The sequence below is a fragment of the Agelaius phoeniceus genome, chromosome 21 (assembly GCF_051311805.1).
Source record: "Agelaius phoeniceus isolate bAgePho1 chromosome 21, bAgePho1.hap1, whole genome shotgun sequence".
Classification (NCBI taxonomy): Eukaryota; Metazoa; Chordata; class Aves; order Passeriformes; family Icteridae; genus Agelaius; species Agelaius phoeniceus.
Genome location: NC_135285.1, coordinates 10,662,388 through 10,687,175, shown reverse-complemented (window position 1 = coordinate 10,687,175; position 24,788 = coordinate 10,662,388). Strand labels below are relative to the sequence as shown.

Here is a 24,788-nt window from a genome sequence, read left to right as displayed (position 1 = left end):
TGTTTTTTAAACAAAGGTGTTTATTTTGGAAATATTTCTTTTATTTATCTAAAAAGGCACAGTTGCAAAAAATTACCTTTTGAAATACATTTCTTTATAAGCACTACGAAATTTCATGTAGCAAGAACGTGACCAGACTTCTCCAGATTCTCATACTTGAGCTGAGCTTCCCTGGAAGCCATGGCTCCAAGGAAAGCTGCAGTGGAGCCAGAGAGGTTCAGGCTGAACTCTGGGAAGTGCCAAAAGAGCTGGTATAAATAACCAAGCTGGTGGGCATGGAAATGGTGGGAGCAATTTGGTGCCTCCACCCCATTCTCCTGCTGATTGAAATTTCCCACATCTCTCCCGAGAGCAGCAGCCTCAACTTTCTGCTGAGAAGCCTCAGTAAGTGGCATCTTCCATTAATGATACCAACCATATTCACAGCAATTAATGGCTTTTCTTGGTACCCTATACAAATATTCCCAAATTTTACAGGAAGTAGTTGAAGATGGCACTACAGTTTTCCTTTAAGTAAAGAAAAGTAGGTTAAAAAAATCCACTAAAAGCATATATATGTATGTAACCCCCTAACCCTACTCTTAGTTCAAAAAAGTTAAAGATTGTAAGCTTTCTTTAAAAAAAACAAACCAGGCACAGGCTGCATTTGAAGTGTCTCACACAAATGAATTCATTGGCACGAGCCCCTGTCCCACGTGGAGCAGCACAGGCTCAAGGGTTTCCTCTGGAGCACAGCCCTGCTGCTCCTGACAGGCACATGGAATGGAGACACTGGAACGTGAATCCACGCTGTTCCTAAGGCAGGGAGTATTTCCATTGGCAGTAAGGAAACAAATCATTGATTCAATGAATGAATTGAGCTGGTTGACAATTTTCATGCCCTTAAAGACGATGACTCCTTCAGACCACGTTGAGATTTTATAAACATTCACATTCTGTAATGAGCTTTCACAGTTTGAGAGAAGGGGCTGATCCTATGCAGAATTCCATACACAAAGCATTTCATTTATTTTTTTAAATTTTCTAAGTGTTTAAAACACTGCTGAAGTTCCACCGATAGTACCCGATGTACTATTGGACATGTAAAAGTCTCTGCACCAAAACTGAGTTGGCTTTGAGAAACACTGGTTTTAAACAGGAACCTGGAGGTGAAGAACCATTCCAAAAGGGAAAAATGAGGGAAAGGAGCAGGAGCAAGGCTGGCAGGGGTTTGCTTGGCGTGTTTATCTTTTCCCCAGGCTCATGTTTAACTCATCTCTGACAGAGAAATGAATCATCAAAATACTCTTTAAGTTTTCAATTAAGAAATCATGAAACAAAAGGATTTCCCACCCCCCCAACCCTTCCCAGTTCCTAAGTCTGAAGAGGAGGAAATTAATAAAAACATAAATGGCTGCTTTAAAATATACCAAGTAAAAACTGAATTTGCTATTAACCATTTGCAGAAGAGGCAAAGTAGCAGTTATACAAATTACACAAAATCTATGGTAATCCTTACATTAGTATAAAGTGATTTCACTGAAGGAATTATTTCAATATTTCACATTACAGTTAAGATAGAAGGTCTGGCAAACGCTGAGCCCTCGGTAATAGCTGCTATCCTAGATTACACACGACAGTTTTAAGAAAGGACCCTTAAATGATCTACATCCGTAACATTATTTGCCTTAAAAATAAAAAATAAAAAGAATCACTTGCAATACCTCACAGAATCTTCACGTTAAAAGCACAACCACCTGTAAGAGTCCTTGTCAAATAACCTGCAAATGATGGAGCCTCTGCTGCGAGTGCTCAACCTCCCACCTGTGTGACCTGGCACCAGTCGCTTTCAGCTGAGAAAAAGAATTCAAGTAAGACTGAGCAGTGCTGGCCCTGGCTCATGTGCTCGAGGTCCACACGTGCATTTGTTTGGCTATTTGGTGCACGTAGCCGATGTCAGGCCTCTGGTCTGGGTCGGGGTAGATGCACATGCTCACCAGCTCCCGCAGCTGCAAGACAGCAGAACAGGCACAGGTGAGTGAATCCTCGGGACTCCTGCAAGGGCTCTGGGAGCGTCTGCCCGAGCTCCCCTGCCAGAGAGGGGAACCCCCACTGTGCTGGGCACAGTCCAGGCATGTGTCTGGCTCATGTCTGTGTGTCCCGCCTCCAAAAGAGCCAAGAAGAATCTTTTCCATCAAATCTTCACTAAAGACTTAAATCTTCCTCAATCCCAGAATATTTTACATCCCAAAGGAGGACCCAGCCTGTGCTCCCAGGGCTGGGGAGAGCATGGGACAGAGGGAGGCACTGTGGCACAAGCAGAACAAAGAGAAAGGAAGGAAGGAAACCCGAGATCACTTCCAAGATGTGGGAGGTGAGGAGGGACCTGCCAGTGAAAGGGAAATGAGGAAAGGGGGAGCCTGAGCTGAGTTCTCAGGAACTGCAGTTGTGCTGCCCTTCCTGCACCACCCCCAGCACCCAGCACTAAACTCCAGCCTTTAGCATGAAGAGTCTGACCAGCACTTGTGGATCCTAAGCTACTGGACACAGCTATGAGACCCTGGTGCTTCCTAAAAAACCTTTATGAGGAAGAGAAACTGGTCATTGATTATGTCTAATAAATAAAATGCAGAAGGGCTGGAGTCTCCCCACCTCCCAGCCCTCTTTATTGTGCACATGAAAGATTGTAGCTTTTAATTATACAGACACTGAAAGCTGCTGGTACCCCTGAGGCACCAGGAAAAACAGCCTTGAGCCTCTGATCTTCTCACATCCTCCCAGTAGCCACAGTGCCAATTATTTTACCGGTAATTAAAAGCGTGGCCATAGAGCTATCAAGCACACGGCCTCAGCTGCATTAACAAACGTACCCCAGGATTCCAGCTCTGGATAGAGCCAGGCCAGCCCTTGCTCCCAACCCAGACCTGCTGCCTGGCCCTGCCCATTCTCTGGTGACTTTGAGCAGCTCAGGGCAGGGACATTGCAGCCTTCACAACCTTGAGACCCCAAAGACTGAACACATACCAGCCCTGACCACAAAACTCCCACAAACCACTGAAAATGCTCCTCGAGCTCTGCCCAGGGCCTGTGCTATCAGTGCCATTTGTCCAAACAGGAGCTGTGCTCCCCTGTGCCCGCAGCACTGAGACACAGCCCGGGCAGTTCTGTCCTCACAGGCATCCAGCAGTACCCACAGGAACCACGGGCTGAGCCTGGATCAGCATCTCCAGTTACCAGCAAATCTGTTCCCAATATAGAAAACCAATCCTGGCTGGATCCCAGCTCCTCCTCCTGCTCCCAGCAGCATGCAGTTACTCACAGGGGGATGTGGACTGGTGAGGGACAAAAAGCCACAGAGGAGAGGAACATCCCTGAAAGGAAACTAAAGCTTAAAAAACACTGCCTTATTCCTCTTTCTTGTTCCAAGGAAGTACACACTGGATGCTGTTGGTGCTGGAGCCCTGTTCTAATTCCCTGTTTGTGCTGTTCCAGTGAGCACCAGCAGCAGCTGAGGAGCTGCAGCCACAGGCACAGCCTCCCCAGCATCCTGTTAATAGTGCATGAACCATCTGCAGTTCTCTGGGAGCCGGCGCCTTTGAGCTCCAAACCATCCTTCTCACCCCAACTGTATCACTGCACTCCACACACTCTTTAGCACTGCCAGAGGGAGGCAAACAGACAGTAATTGTAAAGACAGGAAACACATCTGTCAACTTACACTAATTCCTGCTGCCAACAGGCATATCCTGAAATGCAAGCTGCAGCAGCACAGCAAAGGGATGCATGGAGCTGGGTGCTGCTACAGAGCTTGGGGCAAAGAAATGGTAAAATTCACTTCTACAGCCGAGTTCTCAAAGCACCGTTTTGCACCAGTTTCTTGGCCAGGAAAAACAAAGCAAAAAGTGAAGTTGGTGCAGGGTCCCTCCCAGGGCGGAGGCCAGGCTGTGCTCGGTACTTCCCGGCTTCCTGCCTCCTCCTCAGGATGCTGAGGTAGAGTGAAACAAAAGAAAAACCCCCTAGGATGTAGTGAACATTGAGAATGCCATTCGCCATTTCCTTTCAAAGAGAAGGCGCTGTAAGAAATGAGGAGGTTAAGGAAATCCAGCTGCTTTGTCTAGGTGAGGCAGAAAAAAGTCAAGCTCATCTCAAGAGGCCCTGAGGAAACCCAGCACATGTGTCTGCAGCTGGGCCAGCAGGAACTGGGACACTGGGTTTATGCACTGCTTCAGATGCTGCTGCCATCCCTCATGGCCAGACACACAAACCTGGGCAGCTGCTGTACAGGTCTTACTGCATTAAACTAAATGGCTTTTCTTTTTGTCTTAAAATGAATCCTTCCCCACTTTGTCACACACTGAAGAACTCATAAACAAACATAAACAAACATATCAGTGCTCTTTTATGAAATGTTTCATGGGAAAGGAAGCAAGGAGAGGGTTTTCCCACAGCTCACTGCTGGTTTCTGCCAGCACCATAGACTTTCATTTTGACAATATTCCCCAGATTAAGAAATCTTTTTTGTCTTGATTTAGCTCATCAGTATCCAGACACCACAGAAATAATTTGCTCAGCCAAGTATCCAGGACCCACTGGCCATCCCCTGTTCTTCCCTAGATGTGGGGGGTTCTCCTCCTGGCTTCTCTTTCCCTGTGCCTGGAGAAGCTTCACTGCACCTCCCATTCCCCTGCAACCACACTCCTAATTTACCTTTTCAGAATAATGTTCAGCTGGAAGAGGTGGGTAGTCACATTGCTCTATTTTTTGGCAAAGAGAAAACAGGTTCATTTTATCTCCATAGAAGGGACTTTGCAGAGCTGCCATCTGGAGAGAAAAAAACAGAAAATGTTTCAGAAACACAAAGGATTTGAAAGCCCTTGGTGCTGCCAGTTTGCAAGAGCCAATTCTGTTCTCTGGCAGTGAGCAGAGCAAGGGATGCTGCTGCTCCCAGCCCAGGCTGCTCTGAGGCAGCTCTGCAGCCCCTGTAGGGCTGGTGCCAGCCTCTGCCAGGGTTCCCAAGAAAAAAACCCAAGAAAAGGATGCTCAGACCAGCAGCCCATCAGCAAGAACTCAGCTGGCTCTAAGACAACTCTGAAACCCTCTCAGATACAATCATCTCTCTCTATCTTTGAACAATTTAGCTGCTTAGAAGATGAAGAATCTTGCAAGCATGAGCAATGTACTTAATCTTTTAAGAAACCCCTAAACAACCTCAAAACAAATGTATCTCCTGCCAGAAATCTGCTATTTAGAAAAGAGTATCCCAGGCAGATATGAGAACAAAACTACTGAAAATGTTCATCAGTCTGCTCCTTTTCCTCTCAGTTACATCCCAGGCCAGCTGAAGTTGATGCTTCTCACTGCACATTAAGGGGGTTATTTGATGATTAATGGTCTGCTGCTCCTTACCTGTGCAGTGGAAGTGTCTGGAGAACTATGGCTCTTTCTGACCCACAGTGAGCTCCCAGCAGGACTGGAGAGAGCCAAGACCAAATCCTCCAATCTCTTACCCCACAGTGAGGAACCAAGATTGGTGCATTCTTAGTGATTTGTGACACACAAGCAGTTCTGGTGGGGCTGGATTGCCAGAGGCACTGCAGGAAGGGGCTGCAGCCAAGGGGTCTCAGCAAAAACACATCCAAGTGCTGAGCAATGCAGAACACACCAAATCAAACCACTCTGGGTTTAAAACATACACCTGTCTTCTAAAGAACTTGGGGAAGAAACCTGTGTTTCTTCCTCACTCCTCACCACTACTATCAGGAGTAACACTACGTTACTCCTCACAAACCCACAGCCCTGAGGGTGAAGAGTCTCCTGACAGGATCCCAAAGAACCCCAGCGCTGGGCAAGAGTGCCTGGAAGAATTTTGAAGTCAAAAGGTGAAGAGTAACTGTTACTTCATGAGTGTCATGACAGCAGTAGGCAACTCAGTAGGAGAAAAATGACACAGTCCAATTAGAGACTCTACTCCCCAAGTAGGACTGATAGCAAACTGCTCTCAATCAGCTAAAACCAACTGGAGAAGCCAGCACAGACTGTTCCAGGGAGAGCACTAATGGGGGCATTAGGGAGAACACAGAAAGCAAGCAAGGGTTAAACAGGGTCTCCAAGATCTCAATACACACATCAATAATGCCAGGGAGGTTGAGAGGGGTTTTCCAATTCCCATTAACTTTCCATTCCAGGTTTAGTTAAGTGCTCATGTGCAAAAGGGAAGGAATGAAAAGGACACGCTGTGGGGTTTGGGGTGGTAAATGCAAGGAATTAAAGTGGAAAGAGAGAGCACCCAGTTGTGACCACAGCAGCCAGGGCTGCAGGGCCATGACCACAGGCACTGAGAGTCTCTCACTAACCACAGTTTGTGATGCTACACTGGGGTTTGCTCCTGACATTTTGATTAGAGCAATTACCCCAGGCCAGGCAGATCTCCATGGCAAACGCCCACCATGCAGCAGGACTGGTTCAAACATCCAGAGATGGGAATCCCTGTTAGTGCTTAAATTGATCATCTTGCCAGAACTGCTGAAGTCATTGCTTGTAGCTACATTCTGGGAATTAACAACTTATTTTTATCCCCTCCAAGTTATCTTGCTGACAGATATCTACAGGAAGTGAGGGATGAAGACAGTTACTACTATATTGATAAGATTTAATAAAAATCACTATTATTATCAATGTCAAAGTTAAGTGGTGCTATGTGGCATCATGTCCCAAAGCCCTCAATGTTCCCTAAGTGGATTCCAGTGGACACACATGTCTCTGAAGGCAATTTGTACATTAAATCTCTCTGCAGCTTATCTACACAATCTATCTGGAGAAATATCAGAAGTGACTCATATCCAAACAAGCATCCCTCCCTGACTTCTAAGCCAAATGGAAAAACATTCTCCTTACAAGACATAAAAGCAGATAAAATAATTCCTTCAAAGACACGCAGATCTGATGCTAAATTTTCAAAATTCTAGAAAGTTTAAGAAGTCAAGTAGTTGTTTAACTACTAAGCATAAAATTGGTACCTGTCCAGTCCTCCTTGGAATCTCACAGCTCCTGTTCCCTAAGTTAAGGTTTACCTACGTAGGAAGGAAATTTAGAAATGCTTCACATGCCAAATTTTTCAGATGTTACTGTAGTACTGCTACTCCTACCAGAGAATTATGTTTAGTGTGCAATTAATTCAGCTTCTTGAAATACAAGGAGTACCAAGACTCCTGTGCCATAAGGGGACCATATTGCCTGCAACAAAAACACATCTTAGCACAAGGCTAAATATTTCTCTCTGCATAAATCTGGGATCCCATCTCCGGGAGCTCAGGCTGCAGTGACTCAGAGCACCCTGGCACTGCAGCAGAGCCGGGCCCTGGGCTCCAGCTGGGCCCACTCTGCTCCCAACTGCCCAGGGCAGGGCCACAGCCCAGCTCTGAGCCTTACAGGTGTGATGGGGAAATGTGCTTTACCCATCACGTCCTACAGTGTTTGTTTAATTAACCAGCCAAAGTGCTCGCAAAATGAATTACATTTCTGTTTATTCTCTAATTTCATGGGATTACCAGAAGTTCTGTTGAGAAGCAAAATGTCATCAGTTCCCGTAATTTGTTAACCAAAGAGGATGTGAGCAATATTCTTGACCATATATCCCAGGGATTTTAATTCCCTGGGTGGGGATAAAAGCTTTCTAAATGCTGGCATGCACTGTCACTTGAATTGGAAGGAGCACCCATCTAAAAAAGATTTAGATTAGATTATAAAGAAGTACAACACTGTTTGATACCCTTTGATCCCTGCTAAAAATTAAATCATAAAACCAAAAGCACAGTTACAAAATCATAACACTTATTTTCAAAATACATGCAACAGCTTTTAAGAACAAGTTGCACACTGGGCAGTTCACCCAAATGTGTCTGCTCTGAGTCTGTGCCTCAAGCTGTAAGACAATGGACAATTAGAGAAACTTCCAGCCATAATACAGGAGTCAAGAGACACTGATTTCACATCACATAAAACCTCTGTTTTAAAATACCACAATTGGTCAGAATTCCATCTAAGAAACCAGTACCTTGCATTCAAATGAATTTGCTGTTTTCAAAACCAAAAACAGTCAGGAAAAACTCTGACTATGCTGCCCTAGCAGAGCTCTGCTCCCAGCAGGAAGGGGGGCAGGAGCTGGCTTTTCATGGCTCCATCCTCCATCTCCTGTGAGCCCAATTCACTTTGGGTGGCCCAGCCCCTTCGCTCGTGCTCAAAGGTGCACAGTGAACACCAAATGCTTCTTCCAAGGATTCTCAACAAGCTGACTACAGGCAGTCTGACCTCCTCAATCCCTGTCCCAAACTGTGTGGTTATGGAAAACCCAGGAGAGAAAAAAGTGAGAAGATACTTGCCTCATACAACAAACAGCCCAAAGACCAGATATCAGATTTAAAGTTATAGCCGTTCTCGTGTATTCGCTCTGGGGACATATAGTAGGGAGTTCCCACTGCAAAAACAAACAAAGCAGGGGTTAGTGCCTTACAGGTGACAGAGACTTCATTCTAGGCTCAGCTGCAGCACAAAGAGCTGCTTAGAACCAAATATCATCATAAACAGAGCAGACAATGGTGAACGTGGTTGAAAATATTTTCTGTATTTCTGACATGTGGGAAATGTTTTGTTTCCCTTCCAGGCTCCCAAGAACTTTCCGAGTGTCTTGGATGGACAGAGCCACTGGAAGGGATCGGGCCCTTGGCTCACCAGGCTGCACTGGGGGTCGTGACTGTGACCCCAGAGCCAGCACATCACTGCTGCTCCCCTGGCAGGGGCTCTGACAGGTCACCAGGCACTGCAGGGGACACCAAGCCCAGCATCAGCCAGGAATGCAAAACCTGGCTGAAAAAAACTAAGATAATTCCAAGCTTTAAAACCCTGCTCCAGCTTGCAGCTATGTCAGAAGCTGGGGGATTTCTATGTACTTCCACAAGTCTGTACTTTATCAAAAGAAATTTACTCAGTATTTTGGACAGAAGTTACAGGAAATTATTAATAAATTCCTTACCTCAAAAAGGTTCTTTTTAAAATCCTAAATAAGTTTCAGTTGTGGTACTGAAAATACAAGACATCCTGGCAGTCTCAACTACATCAAATAATCCTCAGATACATCATTTATTAAAACATCCAAGCACTGGATATGCTCTTTTCTCCTGCTTCCCCTTGCTTGTCCGTCCCCTGTCAATTTTTTTTTTCCTTTTGGCATTCCAGTGTATCCTTCTCCTAATTAAAGACCTTTTCTCACAAGATGGCAAATGCTTAATTTGCCTGTAATATTCAGTTTACAATTTCTCTGTTTGAAAAGCTGCCTGAAGACAGCTGCAGGACTAATAAGCTGAAGGATGGTGCTAGAGGTGGAAGAACAGCCACCAGCTTCCCCAGCGTTCCCATGGAGGGATTGCACACTGTGGGAAACAAATGAGTTCTGGGGCACAAAGAACAACCTGGAGAGGCAAAGCCAGGCCCTGGCACCTGCACACGTGACCCAGCACACAGAAGGTAATTTTTATTTGGACCCTCAAGATGTTCAGCAATCAGCTGCCCTGTGTGATGAACTCGGCTCATGCTTCCAGGTCTTTCACTTTAGAATTTACTTCCCTTTCAATGTGAAGAGTATCCTAATGAAAAGTTATATTTTTGCAAATTCTCTAAAAACTACAACACAGGGAGATGCCTTTGTTTCCATGCTCAGGAGGTGCAGGTCAGGCTGGCACAGCCCCAGGCCTGGCTGGGTTTAATTGCCTGTGAAAGGCCCCTGTGTAGGGAGGAGACCTGAGCCCTGGCAGTAGTTAAGGATTTCCACTGGGCTACACAGAGTAACTTCCTGGGACACCAGGAGCAGACAGGACTCCTTCAGAGGCTTTCCATGCCTCTGTCCACACGATGGACAGAACAGCTCTCCAAGGAATTCCCACACATCTGCCAGGTTTCTGTACAAGAACTGACTTGGCTGGGGTAGCACTGATTCATCTTCCTGCTTAAAAATATGCAGCTGCAGAAGAAATGGTGATTCATTCCAGGAAGTTGTGGAAGACACTTCTGGAAGTCCCCACTGAGCAGCAGCGTAGGACACTTGCCCAGCTGCAGCTCTGACAGCCATGCCAGGAGCTGCGGGAGCTGTGGAGCACAGGGCGGGCAGGAGGGGCACGGGGCAGATGAGAGGGGCACGGGGCAGGCAGGAGGGGCACAGGGCGGGCAGGAGGGGCACAGGGCGGGCAGGAGGGGCACGGGGCAGATGAGAGGGGCACGGGGCAGATGAGAGGGGCACGGGGCAGATGAGAGGGGCACGGGGCAGATGAGAGGGGCACGGGGCAGATGAGAGGGGCACGGGGCAGATGAGAGGGGCACGGGGCAGATGAGAGGGGCACGGGGTGGGCAGGAGGAGCACGGGGCAGATGAGAGGGGCACAGCAGCAGCAGCCCCACTCGTGCCCGCTGTGGTGCCCAGGCTGCCCTGGCACTCCGTTATTCCAGGTCACGGCGTGGGCACCAAGAGCAGCGCGTGGGCTCCAGCGCCAGGCGCCGGGGCAGCGGCTCTGCTGGGCCCCACTGTCGGCTCAGATCACGGCTCCCCGGCCGTGCCAGCGGTGACAGGGCTGTGGCAGGGCTGTGACAGGGCTGTGGCACGGCTGTGACAGGGCCGTGGCAGGGCTGTGACAGGGCTGTGGCACGGCTGTGACACGGCTGTGACAGGGCTGTGGCACGGCTCAGTGCGTCACCAGCCCCGCTGCAGGGGCACGGGGCTGCTCCAGCCCATTAAGGGCTCCGGGAGCGCTCCACGCCTGAGCTCATTTCGTGGAGCCCACCTTGCACATTTACCTATCATTACTGTAGTCTTGTCAGCAAATGTACAAACAAGCAGGGCTCTGCGTTTCCAAACTGATGCATTAATTTTTAAATAACTGTCATGATAAAAGACTGACAAGGCCAATTCTCTTTCTGGCCTGTCCAACATTACGTGGGAATCTCCTGTAATGAGCATCTTCTAGGAAGCTGCACAAGGCTTCCAGTGCAATCAGTCAGGGCTCGCCCTTGCATCCCATTAGTCAATTTGACAAGAACAGTCTAATCGGAGACTATTAATCAGAAACTTTCTTCAGCGTTTGCCCTGCTGAAAATACAAAATATTGCTCAGATTCAACATTACTCACCAGGTGGTAGAGTAATGCATTTCAAGTTATAAAGGTCGCAAAACCACAGGGAAGATTATGGTAAAGGAAGGAGCTTCCTGCTCTGTTTCTGGAAGTCGGAGCCCTTCACTTGAACATCAGCCACTTCAGAGATGCCAGAGCATTCCTGCACATCTCCCAGCACTGCCCATGGGCAGCCACAACAGCCCTGGGATGGCTGCAACATCCAAGGTAAGGAAATGCTAATTATTCCCAGTTAAGATTAGGAGCAGAGTCTCTTCTTTCACAAAGAAAACACAAAGGCAAAGGTGGCAAACTTATTCCAAAAATGAAATTCAAATTCCATTCCTCTCACATCTGCAAACATGGCTCAGCCATGAGCAATGCTTCCTCAGAAACTCATCCCTAGATGAAATCTACTTACTCTTGGAGAAAAACAATAAATATTTTGTGCATAATATCGCAGCTGTTGTTGCAAGACCTGTTGTCCTAAGCTCTTTTTTTTTTTTTCATTTCATTCATATCATTGAATCACACAACCCTGCCAAACTCCTTATAGTTCTTGGTTGGGTTGGGTTTTTTGGTTGGCTGGCTGAGTTTTTCACATGTAAATAGTACAATCTACCTGCAGCAATTCTGCAGCTCTTTTCTTCCACAAATACTGAACTAGAGGCAAACCAATAACTCCAAACACACTTGGCTGGTGACATTTTCAGTGGATTTCTTGTGTCCATTTTTTTCTTACCAAGTCCTGATTACCAGCCCCGCCAAGCCCTGGGATTTTGTTTCAGATGGCAAACTGGCTTGGCAAGCAAAAGAAAGAAAAGAAGGCAGACAAATGGTCCATTTATTGAAGAGCTCTTCAATTCCTCCCTGCTCACCCTGACATGCAAGCAGGAACCAGAAGGAACATGTAACAGCCCATGTACTCCAATCCAGGGCTATTGGCATGTTCTAAACTGGGAAGATTTGACTTATGTGAATCTCCCAGAAGGAAAATCTGCTCCAAGTATATTCTTGTCCAAGAATAAATAATAAATCATCTGCTCCAAAACAAGACTATTCTGTGTAAAATTGGTTTCTTTTGGGGTTTCGTTGGATGTTTTTCTTATTCCTCTTGTTTCTTCAAAATGTAAAGCCAGTCAGAAGTTCTGGATAATGCCAAGTTTATTTGGCTAAAAATGGACATTATACCAGTTCTCAAAAAAGTTATCCATTGTATTATTAATGGAAATTCTCTGAATTTATTATAGCTCCTACTAAAACAAGATCTATCAAGATTAATGTTAAGTTTGCCAAGTCTAAAATTAGGGAAGGAAGGTGAACCACCATGCTGTAACAAGTAGTAAAATTCACCTCAGCTACACCCAGTACCTTGCAAACATGGATTTGCTGTTAAGGCTTGTACAGGAAGAGCTCTTCCCTATGGAGAAGCATCTCCTGTCTCCTCTCCAGGGAGAAGTGGCAGTTGAGGTGTCCCCCGTGAGCTCCCGCAGCCCCAGCTGGTTCCTGCTGCCCGTCCCCACACTGAGAGGCTGGGGTGCCCATGCTGCCCCTGTGGCAGGCGTGCCCATGGAGCTTTCCCAGGGCTCTCCTGCCCCACGGGGTCGCGCTGCCCCGGCGCCGCTCCCGGCTCCCGCCGGCGCTCGGAGCTCGGCGCTCGCCGGCATCTCACGAGCTGTGTACAGGCAAATCTTTCATTTTTCTTTCATTACCTCGGCATGTACTGTCACTTAATTTTTATGTATGCAATCCTCCCTGACAAATATGATCTGCTGCCTGGTAATTCATCTGACGTTCATTCTGTTCCTTGCTCTAATTACGGCTCCGTTCCCGCCGCGGCGGCGGGCGCTGCCGAGCCCCTGCTACACCTGTCAGCCGGGTCGGGGCTGCCTGATGCCCTTTCATGCCAGTCTGCTGCTAGCAAATACAAGCAAAGGGAGAAATGAGATGAATATATTTGCATAAGCCGCACGTTCAATTCATGGGTCAGCAGCCAGAGAAATGATGGCTCGGGGCGGTTGCCAGGGCAACGCAGCAGCGGGAAGTGCCCGGCCCCGCCGGTGCCCTGCCCTGGTCTGGGGTGCCCGGCCCTCACAGCTCCCTCAGCAAACGTCTTCATTAAAGCAAACCCAACACCAGTCCATTGCCTGCTGCTACAAAACCTCTAGCTCTGGCAAATTATCAAAAAAATAGAAAGAAGCTTCACGTCTGCGTATTTTCTGATCGTTAAAATATTCTTTTTCACTGGGATCCAAGAACCGCTGAAAATGGTGATGTGCCCACCCCTCCCACAACACCTCCAGTCTCACTCACTGCTCCCCCTGTCCTGCACCTCTCACCTGTTTGCAGGACGCTGGTGATGTGAGGAAGGGCAGGGTTTGTGCACCAGGGGCTGAGCTCTTCCTACTCCAGCTTTCTCAATTAAGAGGGAGCAGCCCTGGTAAAGGTCACAAGCTTGGCTTACATGTGCAGCCAGTTTCCAAGCCCCAATTTATTCTTATTAATATAATAAGTGCAGCAGTCAAACTGGATAAGATCATATAATTAGACATGATCATATTTTGGCCTGTTCAGATGATGTGATTGTAACTTCCTGTGAAGAGGAGGATTTATTTTCATCTATTAAGTATGGTGGGGATATATCCTAGGATGGCTTTTGATACAAAGGGAAATCTCAAATCTCCTATTTTATGAAAGTAAACTAGAGAAATGCCTCCTATTTTTTAAGCACACACAATACAAGGCAGGTATTTTCCTTCCTTGTGCACTGAGAAGCCCAGTGCTGCTGGCCAGGATTAGCAATGAAATTTGTTCACATCCAAAAAAGGATTCAGCAAGACACACTCAGCAGAGGAAATTGCACAAACAAAAATGTGAAACAAATATTGTGTGTTCCAAAGTCAACTGAGTGACATTAGTTTAAAAGAGCTCAAATATTGCATCAAAAGCCAAAGTTCCTTCACTGCTGTAATACAAAAAAAAGCACCTTTGGGACTCCAAAAATTCAGACCCCTTAATAAAAATTGAAAATCAGCCACCTCTCAAGAGGTTACAGACACAATTATGAAATACTTTATAGTGTAAGACTTGAAGAATGAACTGCATAACTATGCAATTTTCTATAGCACTAGAATTAATGTTAAAACTAAAAATGAGGAAGACGACCTTGAGATATGTGGAAGGTATGAAGAAAAGCTGGATGTTTAAAGCATAGGCCAGATTTCAAGTGAAGTCCCTTTTTGGGACAGATGAGCCATGAGGGCTCACCCACCTCAGGCAGTCCCAGCCCCTGTCAGGGCAGAGCCTGGGCCAAAGGCAAAAAGGTAAAAGGTACTGGGGGGGGAACACTGAATTCCAGCAAGCACCGTGCAGCCAAAGTGCTCTTTAGAGTGGAAAAGCTGCATTTGCCACATGGGCTGTAAAACACACACCAGGCCAGGCCTTCCAGAAAAAAATAACAGGTTTTTAAACAAAAGATACCTATTAATGCCTCCAAAGAGCATTTAAAATGCAGTCCCCATGGCCTGACTGCCACTTGTGTCACCACGGGGGGATGGACACCCTGCATTTGAACATCAGAGCTGAGAGCGCACGCCAGGCCCTGCTTAACGAGTACCAGCTTACCTAAGGAATGTGCTGCAGTGGTTTTAGAACTAAAAAACCGGCCTAATCCAAGATCTCCCAGCTTCACCACCCCTGTGGCTGTTATAAACACGTTGGCTGGTTTTATGTCTGCAAGAAGAAAAAGGTAAAAGGTCAAAGCCACAAAAGGTTATTTGGTTCTAATGCTGCAATAGAAGCATTGCCTGGAGCGCTCACGGTACAAAGGGGCTCGAGCAGAACTTGCTTCTTTAGAGCTTTGATAGGCTCAGCCTTCCAAGGCTTCCAGCTCTGCACAGACACAAAAATCAGAGTGTACTTCCTAGCACACAAGAAATACCAATGAGGGAAAATGTAGGAAACAGCTCAAGAGAACAGAGGCAACCTCTTTAACTGCTGGAAATCAAAGACATGAGCCCAGTTCTCTTTGGGAATGATCACTTTGCACAGGAAACTGCACTGCCCACCACCAGCCCCTCATGAAAAGGGTAATTACTGTTCCACATATACATACATTCTGGGCTCTACACAGCCCAGCTGGTTCATAGAGGGTAGATATCACTACAACCCCAGTTTCCCAAGCAGTCATGTCAGAACTGAGTGAGAGGCTCTTTCCTCATGTTAGAGCAGAGCAAATGTGAGAGGCTCCCCATTTCAGCCATTACAGACCTAATTCAGGTACAAGTGATGCACTGCATCAGGGGATGTGTAATGGAGCAAAAATGATATCACATTGCTGAAAAATAGAGTGAAGAATTCCTCCTTCAAAGGAGAAAGAAAAAACAAGCAGCCAAGATGGGTGCTGGTACCTTTTGGGAAATTTGCACTTCCTGAGTCCAGTCCTTCCCAAAGCACCTCACTGACACTGAAAGCAATAGTGTAATTTTTGGATAGAGCTCAAAGTTATAAGATGTTCTGAGACAAGAGACTCAAAAATAATTAATGAAAATAGAGTACAGGTTATGAGAGTGTGGGACATATTTGTATTAATATTTCAGAAAAGCCCGCAAGACAGGAAAACTCTTCTCAACTCTCTAAGGTCACAGCTAATATAATGAAGACTATTTCTTAGAGTTCACTGTATCCAGGAGTCTCAGCATTTTATTTCTGACACTTTTCTAATGGCAAGTTTGACACTTCTACTTAATATCAGTGTCTGGAATACAAAGCAGCTCATCTTCCTAATACCACCCTCACTTCGGCCTGAATGCTTTAACGATGAGGCAGAGACAGAAGGAGAAATCCATCTCGCAGGCTCCAGCCTCTCTAAACATGCATTGGCTGAACATCAGCATAATTGTTTTTGAATGTAGGCGCTTACTAATTGGAACATTATATTATTATTCAGTGAAAAGAGACTGAATTAATGTTACCTCTGTGCATCACCCTGCGGGAGTGCATGTGTTCCACTGCACTGCATAACTGCACAAAATATTTCCACACCGTCCTTTCCGGGATTAACCGTTTCTGCTTTTTAAAATACTGTGGGAGGAAATAAATAAAAGATCAGTGAAAAAGCAACATATTTGACTCGTTCCTGGAATTGTGTTCGTCAGCTGCAGGTTGCTCACGTCTTCCAGATCGGCAGCTGCATGACTTTTCTTCTGATTAGCTTTTAACTCCTCCTCTCTGTGTGGAAACTTCGCTGCAGTTCGCTAATTAACAACTATTATGAAAAATATGCTTAAATAGGTTTGACATTTTTGAATGGACACAATTATGATTAGCATTAATCTCCTTAATTACCTTGCAAAACATATTTAATGCCTCAAAACAACAAATGTCTCAAATATTTTGCCTTAAGAAACAAAGGCCATTAAACACCCCCCTTGTAAACATTCGTTATTGCATTGTCTACTAACAAGAATAAGGAAATCTGCTTTCCTTTTTTAAAAGATGGCCAGAGCATCAATAAAGCATCCATGTTCCTTCTGTGATCAGGTAGAATAATATATTCTATTTCATGAATAATAGGAATACTAAATGCCCTGCACTCTGCAGTGAGGCAGAAGCTCTCCTGATCAGCTGGGTGTGCTCAGGCAGCGCCGAGCGCAGCCGGGCCCCGTTCCAGGGACCTCTGGTGCCTCAAAGCTCTCACAATAATGGGCAGCACAAAGCAGCACCACCGAGGGCAGCGTGGCCCTGGCTCCCTGCAATACTGGAGTCTTCTTCAAGCCACTACAGGAATAAAGAGCCAGCTGCACACTTCAGTGAAGGCCAAACATTGCAGACCTTCAGCTGCTCTCCCTCCTTTGCAGGGGGGCACCCCAGCCGTGTCTGGCAACGCACCCAGGCATCCCAACACTGCAGGGTTCAAATCGTTGGTCCCTGGCTTCTCACTGAGCCAGCTCTACTGCCAGAGCATTAACAAAATACCCTTCAACACTTCCAGAGGTTTCTTTTCCCATTGCTCCTCGAGCCCTGCCACACAGGATGGCACTGGGAGCACCAGGCACCCTCCTGCCTCAGCGCAGCTGCACTTCATGGTGCCCGTGAGAACTCCCACCTGCAGCAGGAATAAAGGAAGGCAATGGCTTGCTGCCCCTTTCTGCATCTCATGCTTTCCCCCTCAGCACTGACATCTGATGTCCATTGTCAGATTCCCTATTTTATGTGAAATGCTGTTACCAGTTCGTGTTTGACTCGAGCAATGGCAAATTTTCTTTTGCAGATCAGCCGTGAAGGGGCACGACTGTGCAATTCCCCAGGCAGCAAATCTGACAGATTGCAACAGTCTCAACCCAAAACTGGAGAGAGAGCACAGAGGAACTACAGAGGGTGAGGGAGAAAGTGTTATATACACAATAAAATTATTTAATTCTTATTAAAATATTTAAGAGTGGATATGCAAGACCACAAGTGATAATTTTCTAAATGTCATGTCCAATAAGGTTCGCCTGACATTTACAAGGAAGTCCCAACTCTCCAGTGGGTTTTCCTGCAGCTCTACATCCCTCATAAATAATGCAGGCACCGGGGCATGACAGAGACAGGCCCTGGGTTTATCACCCTCACACCTTGCCAGGGTTGTCACTACTGCTCCACCAAAAATCCACACAGGAGCTTCAGCTCCCAGGGAGGGAGAGATGACACGGAGGAGCTGTGGGGAAACTCCCCTGCTGCAGTGCAGCTGGATTTAGGAGGCAGCTTTTGTTCCCCCTTGGCTTTAGAGCTTGGTTTTTACCTCTGTTAGAAATTGTAAAAATTTAATTCCTAGATTTGCACCAGTTGAAAAACTTCATTTATATGACCTTGAAAAAAAGAAATGCATCTTCTTCATGTCTGAAATACAGAGGGAACACAGAGCTGTGGACACTGGAAGCCAGCACAATCCAGAACTGGGCAAGGCACCAATCCAAGACTCTACCAGTTATGTTTTGGAAAATGTAACTCTTATTATAAAGACACAGAAAGATATTTTTAAAAATAAAATAGCCAACCCTGATAAGCAAATGAACATATTTGTCAGTATTTTTAAGCTAAAAACTACAGATGACTAAAAAATACAAATATTTCATATAACGAAATCTTACAATTCTGTAGGTAAAAGTTTTGTAAGCCAAGAAGGCCTCACACAGCCCTAACTTCTGCTCTCACAATCCTTGGGCTTTTTCCATCTTTGACCACAAGCACAACAGGCCCGAGATGAGCTGCAAGTTTCCCAGGAAATGGTGGGAAAAGGGCCGAAGGCAGCGGAGCCCCAAGGGAAGAGGGAGGCCAAAGGCAGAGCTGCTGTGCCCCCCCAGCTCCCCCTTCCCCTGGGTGAGGCTGGACTGGAGCTCCAGGCTCTCCCAGGATGCCTCTGCCACCTGCTGCTCCCAGCACTCGCCAGGGGCTCTCCTGTCACACCCAGCACATTTTCCTGGATCCTGGAAATTCAGCCACTGACTCTGGACTGAATGGGGAACTTGTTTGACAGCCTTTGGCCTAGTGCCTCATGGCTCTGCTGGCAAAGAAAACAGATCTGTTAATAAGATATTTTAACTGTGACAACAAGGAGGAGGAGAACTTTCCAAACATTCATTTATGATAATTACAGAATAATGATGGCAAAAACCAGGTAAAACATGGAGAGAAGGTTGAGAGTGCTAACAAACATGATATAACACATCTGTTCTCACAAGGGATGTATGTCTAAAGATTAACATGTCAAAGAAAATATAAAAGCAGGTGGTAACAGCTTAACTAAAGCTGGTTTGCAGCAATACAAGTATTCCTAAGAGCAACATAAAAGAAGAACAAGTACTTGAAACATTTTCTCAAACCCAAATCCCCACTGCAAAGGAAGTCAATAGACTTCCTTGAATGTCTTCAGAGTGGCAGACAGGCGATGTGAATAGTGAACCCAACAGTAATTAAATGTCCCCATCAATCATGGGCTGAGTAAATCAACCTTGCAAATAACACACGTGTCCCACCAGATCACAGACACTTCCCTCTGCAGCAGTGACCAGAAACTCAGGGCATGGCTGGGGGTATTTAAAATGCCACCAGCCACTTGGGTTCAGGTCTGGAAGCAACCCATGGGTGTGCAAAACTGCAAGAGGAGAAAAAAATGTCTCCAACCCAGCTGTGCCCACCCCACTGCCTCAGGCCTGTCTAATCCTGGAAGTCTGCAGCACCTCCAGGACGGACACATCCTTACCTTAATCATCTGAGAGAGATCCCCAGCATCAGCCAGCTCCAGGACAATGTTGAGTTCATTGTCTTCAATGAAAGAATCCAAATACTTAATTATGTTCGGGTGGTTGAGTTGCTGCAGAGGGAGGGAATGCAAGAGGAGCAGTTACAACGTGGTCAGGACAACTCCAGACACAGCACCTGCACTCCTGTGAGCCACGAGCAAAATCTCCACAGTGGGGGCACCCACAGCCTGGGCCAAACTGCTCCAGACAAAATCCTGGGAGAAACAGCATTTCCCACAGGCACAGCATCCTGGAGGTGTCCTTGGCACAGAGCAATTGCACCCAAACAGGCTGAAACAGCCTCTTCTATTGCAAACTGGCAAAACATTTCAAAGCAATGTCCTGAAGGATGCCTTGTTAAGCAATTACCAGTTCCCCCCCCCATTAAATGGAAACAAACCCCCAGATGTTGGTTACAGTACTCAAGGTCTTTTGCCCCTTAAAAGAACAACAAAACTAAAGTAAAACTTTGAAGGAGAACAAAACCACACAAATTGTACATGTCAGTATCCAATGATTTATGCTGGCTTTTTCACCAATTCCTTTCTTTCATTTCAGTATAGCTCATTCTTACATTCACAACTGATGCTCAAATTTTTTTTTTCCTAGAACCCAAAAATATCACAGATCCTCTTTCTGAATGTAAACCTCAGCATTATTTTCCTCCTTAATATTGAGCAACTAGCTCATGTTTATCCTTCCCTACAGCCTACAGACTCAGGCTCCAACTGCATGAATTTGAACAGAGACCCCCAAAATCACAGGCACAGAAGTAATTTTTTAATACTTTTAGAATGAAATTTGACTAGCTAAACTAAATTTTTAGCCTTTTGCAGTCTGTTACATTTACTAAAAATAGGTATTTAAAGTGCAATACATCTATGTTTTTAACCAACAATTTAAAATAAGCTACTAAGGCATTAAAATCACTACTTGTTTTAATCACTTAAACACACTCTGGTTTCAGAGCCTTTATCTAAATTATCATTTTTCATATGTGATATTTATACACCCACATACATGACATGCACAGCCAAAACTGCTCTCTCCTTTACTGTGTAAGCTTTATTTGCCAACCTGAAAACATTTTTTTCCACAAAAGAAAACAAACAAACAACAAAACCCCAAGGAAAGAAAAATTTAAAAAAAAAAAGTTATTATAAAAATTCTTACCTTCAAGAGGTCAATTTCTTTAATGCAATCTTGCCTTGCCTTGGCATCCATCATTTCAAAAATCTTCAAACACAAAAGCATAGAAGATAAAAATGAAACAACAACAAAAAATTACTTTATACTTTAACAAGCAGTTGGTGTTTCCTTCCCCAGTTTGTACATCCTCTACTGTAATGAGTATTCACACAATCCCCAGATCAAAGAAAGATCAATGTTTTCTTTATTTTGAAACCACCACAGGGATAACATTGGGGTAAAACAAATTTTAAAACCCATAGGCAATATTCTAACCAGCACAAAAAAAGAAAGATACAAGTTTGTGAATTTGCTGCTGTGATTTTCATTGGTTTAATTATTATCAATTTCATATAGTAAATAAAAGACAAAATGTTTACTTTTCTCTTTTAAACAGATACAGCTCCCACTGATTTCTCTGTAATAATTAACAAAAACTTTGAGCATTAATATTCATTCTGCAATGATCACTAAATCACTGGAAATGGGAGTTTGGAGGATTTGTTGAAGGATTAAAGGCAAATTTCTTCAAATAAAATGCTGTTCTGAATACTGCCCAATACTTTCAGCCAAGTTTAAAACAATCTACACTTCTGACATCCACGTTCTCACAAATTCTTCTCCAACTCCACCAGCAAGCCCCAGCCTTTTTCCCTTCCATGTTCCTGTGGTTCAGCTGTGTTGGGATGGCAGCTGCTCATGCACCAGCACAGCCACAGGCCCTCGCTGTCTCACACATTTAATAACAAGTTAGTGAGCCCTCTTCATAAAGAAAAGGTGAAATTTGAAATAAATATGAAATGGCAGCAGTGCTGTGCAGTCCTGACGTGGACACAGGAACCCCGTGAGGGGTGATAGGGACCAGACCCTGCAGGGCAGAGCTGGCAGCCCTGGGTGGTTCCCACCCCACCCCAAAGCAGGAGCTGCATGAAATGCTCACCTGCACCTTCTTCAGAGCCACAGGCTTCCTGTCCAGCAGACAAGTCGCTCTGTAAACTTCGCTGAACTGGCCTCGCCCGATCTTTTTCTCAATCTGAAAATCTGCCAAGGTGCAGCGATACGGGTACGACGTTAAATGTCTCTGTCAAAGGAAAGGCAGTCAGGGACCCCAGAGAGCCACTCGGCCCCTCCTGCTCCCCTGCTCGTGGGCAAGGGCTCAGACTTGGCCCCTGGGAGTGGAGAACATCCCACCACAAACACACCAGCTCCTGGCAGGTGCAGCAGCAACACGGGCTGGAGGAAGCCAAACGACTCCTTTACAAAGGGAATTAAAGTCTTGCCTTCCGTGTAAGTAACTAATTAATCCCCAACTGCTCTGGCTCCTTGCACAGCCTCTGATCAGCTCTGCCTGCCTGTGCCACCGGGGAGATGCAGCCCAGCAGTCCCAGGTAAACAGCCAGGCAGGCAGGGAGGCACAGCCTAACGAGGAGCAGGGACCCCATGGACCCCAGGGCTCCCGGGAGCCCCGCTCGGCTCCTCTGGCACCAGCACGGCTGCCAAACAATGCTTAAAAAAGAAATTATCAAAATTAATTACTCCAAGTTAGCACACATGCCAAGCAGAACATTTCTGAGTTTCAGCATCTTGAGCCATTTCAGAGTTTGCACCAAAACACACAAAAAGAGAAGTTCCCAGCACAGGCTGGGGTGGGGAAGGGCATTCCCAGGGATGAGCCAGGCCTGCAGCAGAGCCACGCCCAGCACAAGTGTCCCGGGAGGGCTGCTCGGCTTAAGGAATGACTATTGCTGCCACTGCCATGCCTAATGCAGCAGGAGAGGGCTGGAACTGAGATCTGAAATGCAGGAACAGCTTCCAGCCCAGCGTTGGGACCTGCAGCTACTTCTGAAGGCGAGTCCCACAGAAAGAGGAAGGTCATTAGGAACCCTCCTGTCTCCCCTGCACTCTGGAAAAAGTCACCAGCTATGAACTGCAGTCAAAGTTTGGGTCAGCTCTCTGTGCTTGGAATTATGCTGCATTCACAGAGAGAACAAAAAACAAACCAAGGTTCAAGTCTAAGGATTCATGTCTCCAAGTTTGGCAGGGTACACTATCCAATACACTGGGAGCATCCTCTCAGTGATGGGGGAGCAGGTATCCTACAGTTATCAGGTAAAGGGCAGAAGGCCACAATTGCTTTGCTTTATTGTTTCCATACATTCTCCTCCAAGTTACTGAATTATCACCAGAGCAAGGCAGCACAGGATGAAACAGACAAACAAGAATTCCAACTAATCAGCCCCTGCTGCCTTCTCCGTTCAGACTGGTGTGCAAGACTGGTGTGCAAGCTCCTTTTGCAGGGGTCTGATAAACAGCAGCACTCCTCACTCCCCTCACAGGGCATGGGAAGGCCCAGCTCAGTGTAACAAAGAGCAGGCCCTGCACTGTGTGCCTGACAAAGCCAGCAGAGCTCACTCAGGGATCTGTCCCATTTGCCTGGCTCCCAGCAGGAACATCTCCTCTGCTTCCCAGCTGTTTTACTCACCAGCTGCTGAGTGAGTTCCTTCACCTGTACACACAAACCACTTTCCCCAGACAAAACAAAGGTGTCAGCACATAAACATACAAAACACTTTTTCCTAATTTAAAAATAGAAAGGAATCACAGCATTTCCTTCATCGTGTCCATGTGCCTCCTGAGCTGTTCTTGAGCAGTAAGAAAGTCTGAGCAGAAGTTTTTCTAACTTGCAGTTAGCATTCACAATAGAAGCAGCACTTCTAACAACGTTTTATGAGGCAACTACTACAAAACTTTATTTTTCAGAAGGAAATCCACACTGAAATCAAGGACAGTTTCCACTTGCCTTTCCTATATTGTTAAAGTGTGTGTTTACACCAAGAGTGCTTACATGTAAATTAATATTTCAAGCACGTGCCCAGAAATATCTACCAACTTCTGAACTTGAAAGCATAAATAGATGTTAGGCAAGTGTGAGGGGAATGTGCCCCAGCCCCCTGGCCATGGAGAGCCCCAGAGCCTGCTGGTGCTGGGGGTGATGCTGCCCATGCCTGGACACCTCTGCTGATGTGTTCCAGCACCTCCAGGACTGCAGCTGCACATTTACATATGCAATGACCTAGATTTGCATGGGCTATCACAACCTATCAGACCTAATTAAAGTAATGGAGCTTTCAGAGAGGGCAGGAGATGTTTGATTATGGAGCAAACCAGGAATCGTCCTCAGGTGAGCCCCAGAAAGCTCCCTCTGCTCACAGGCCACCTTCCCTTCTTGCTGGAGCTGAAGGTTGGCAGGAGCTGCTGAGCAGCACTGCAGGGACACCCAGAGCACCCAGGGGCCTCCTCAGAGCCACAGCCCTGCCCTGGCACCCACTGCACTGGGTCAGGACTCTTCACAGGGGGCTCTCCATTGCTTTCTGCTCCTTCCATAACTAACCACCACCATTCTTCACAAAGCTGGCAAAGAACCAATCCAAAAGATCATGGGTTGTTTCATTCAAACCCATGATCTTTATTCTGCAAACCTCAAGAGTTTTCATGCACAGATATCAATTGTGTGTAGTAAGATACCACCATCATCGTCTAACTTGTCCATTAAAAATACATTTTCTCATTTTTAGGACAGGTTTAGGCTCAGGTTTCCATAAGTGCAGTAAAATCAAGCCCCTGCCTCTACAGATCAGGTGTCAAGGTCAACAATGGAGCTTGAAATAAAAAAAAAACTAAATTAAAAGAAGAAAAGGGGAGAAAAAAAACCAAGCAAGCAAAAGAAATCCCAACCCTGGACAGTACAAAAGCTGAGCTGTTTGCACAGTTCTGTTCCCGGGGCAGCTGTAGGAAGGGCACAGTCTGGGAATAACTTGTTTGCAGACAAAGGCTGTTCTCTTCATGCACACAAGGAAGTTTCATTCTTCTCCTACTCCATGAAAAAAAAAAGCGCCAAAGAATTCCTCATGCAAATAAAAAACCCATTCATTTTGAGGAAGAAATGCAGAGATCATTCCAAGAACAAGCTCTTCTGGACATCTCCTCTGGCATGTATGTGCTCTGTGAGATGGAACCACTGGTGCCAGAGCAGAGATTCCAAAGCTGGCAAAAGCAGGCAAGGGCAGCCCCTGTCAGAGCTTCAGGAGGAATTTTGCCAGGGCTTTTAGCCTCCAATTTTGAGGTGTTACAAGACTGTCTGCAGAACAGAATTTGTAAGGTTTCTAAGAACAGGATAGGATGCC

General features: G+C 46.0%; 1 protein-coding gene across 2 annotated transcripts in view; it reads right to left on the bottom strand.

Moving 5' to 3' along the window:
• Window positions 1-19: 19 nt before the first annotated feature.
• The window catches only part of NEK6 (NIMA related kinase 6), a 58,995-nt gene continuing 34,226 nt past the window's right edge, over window positions 20-24,788 (bottom strand). For both annotated transcript variants that reach the window (XM_077189298.1, XM_054646673.2), the window contains exons 3-10: window positions 21,545-21,685; window positions 20,590-20,652; window positions 19,377-19,487; window positions 16,105-16,213; window positions 14,756-14,863; window positions 8,358-8,452; window positions 4,687-4,800; window positions 20-1,988 (exon numbers count right to left, since the gene is read on the bottom strand). In XM_077189298.1, coding sequence (XP_077045413.1) covers window positions 1,878-1,988; window positions 4,687-4,800; window positions 8,358-8,452; window positions 14,756-14,863; window positions 16,105-16,213; window positions 19,377-19,487; window positions 20,590-20,652; window positions 21,545-21,685 — 852 coding nt within the window. In that variant the 3' untranslated portion in view covers window positions 20-1,877. The remainder of the gene's footprint in view (window positions 1,989-4,686; window positions 4,801-8,357; window positions 8,453-14,755; window positions 14,864-16,104; window positions 16,214-19,376; window positions 19,488-20,589; window positions 20,653-21,544; window positions 21,686-24,788) is intronic.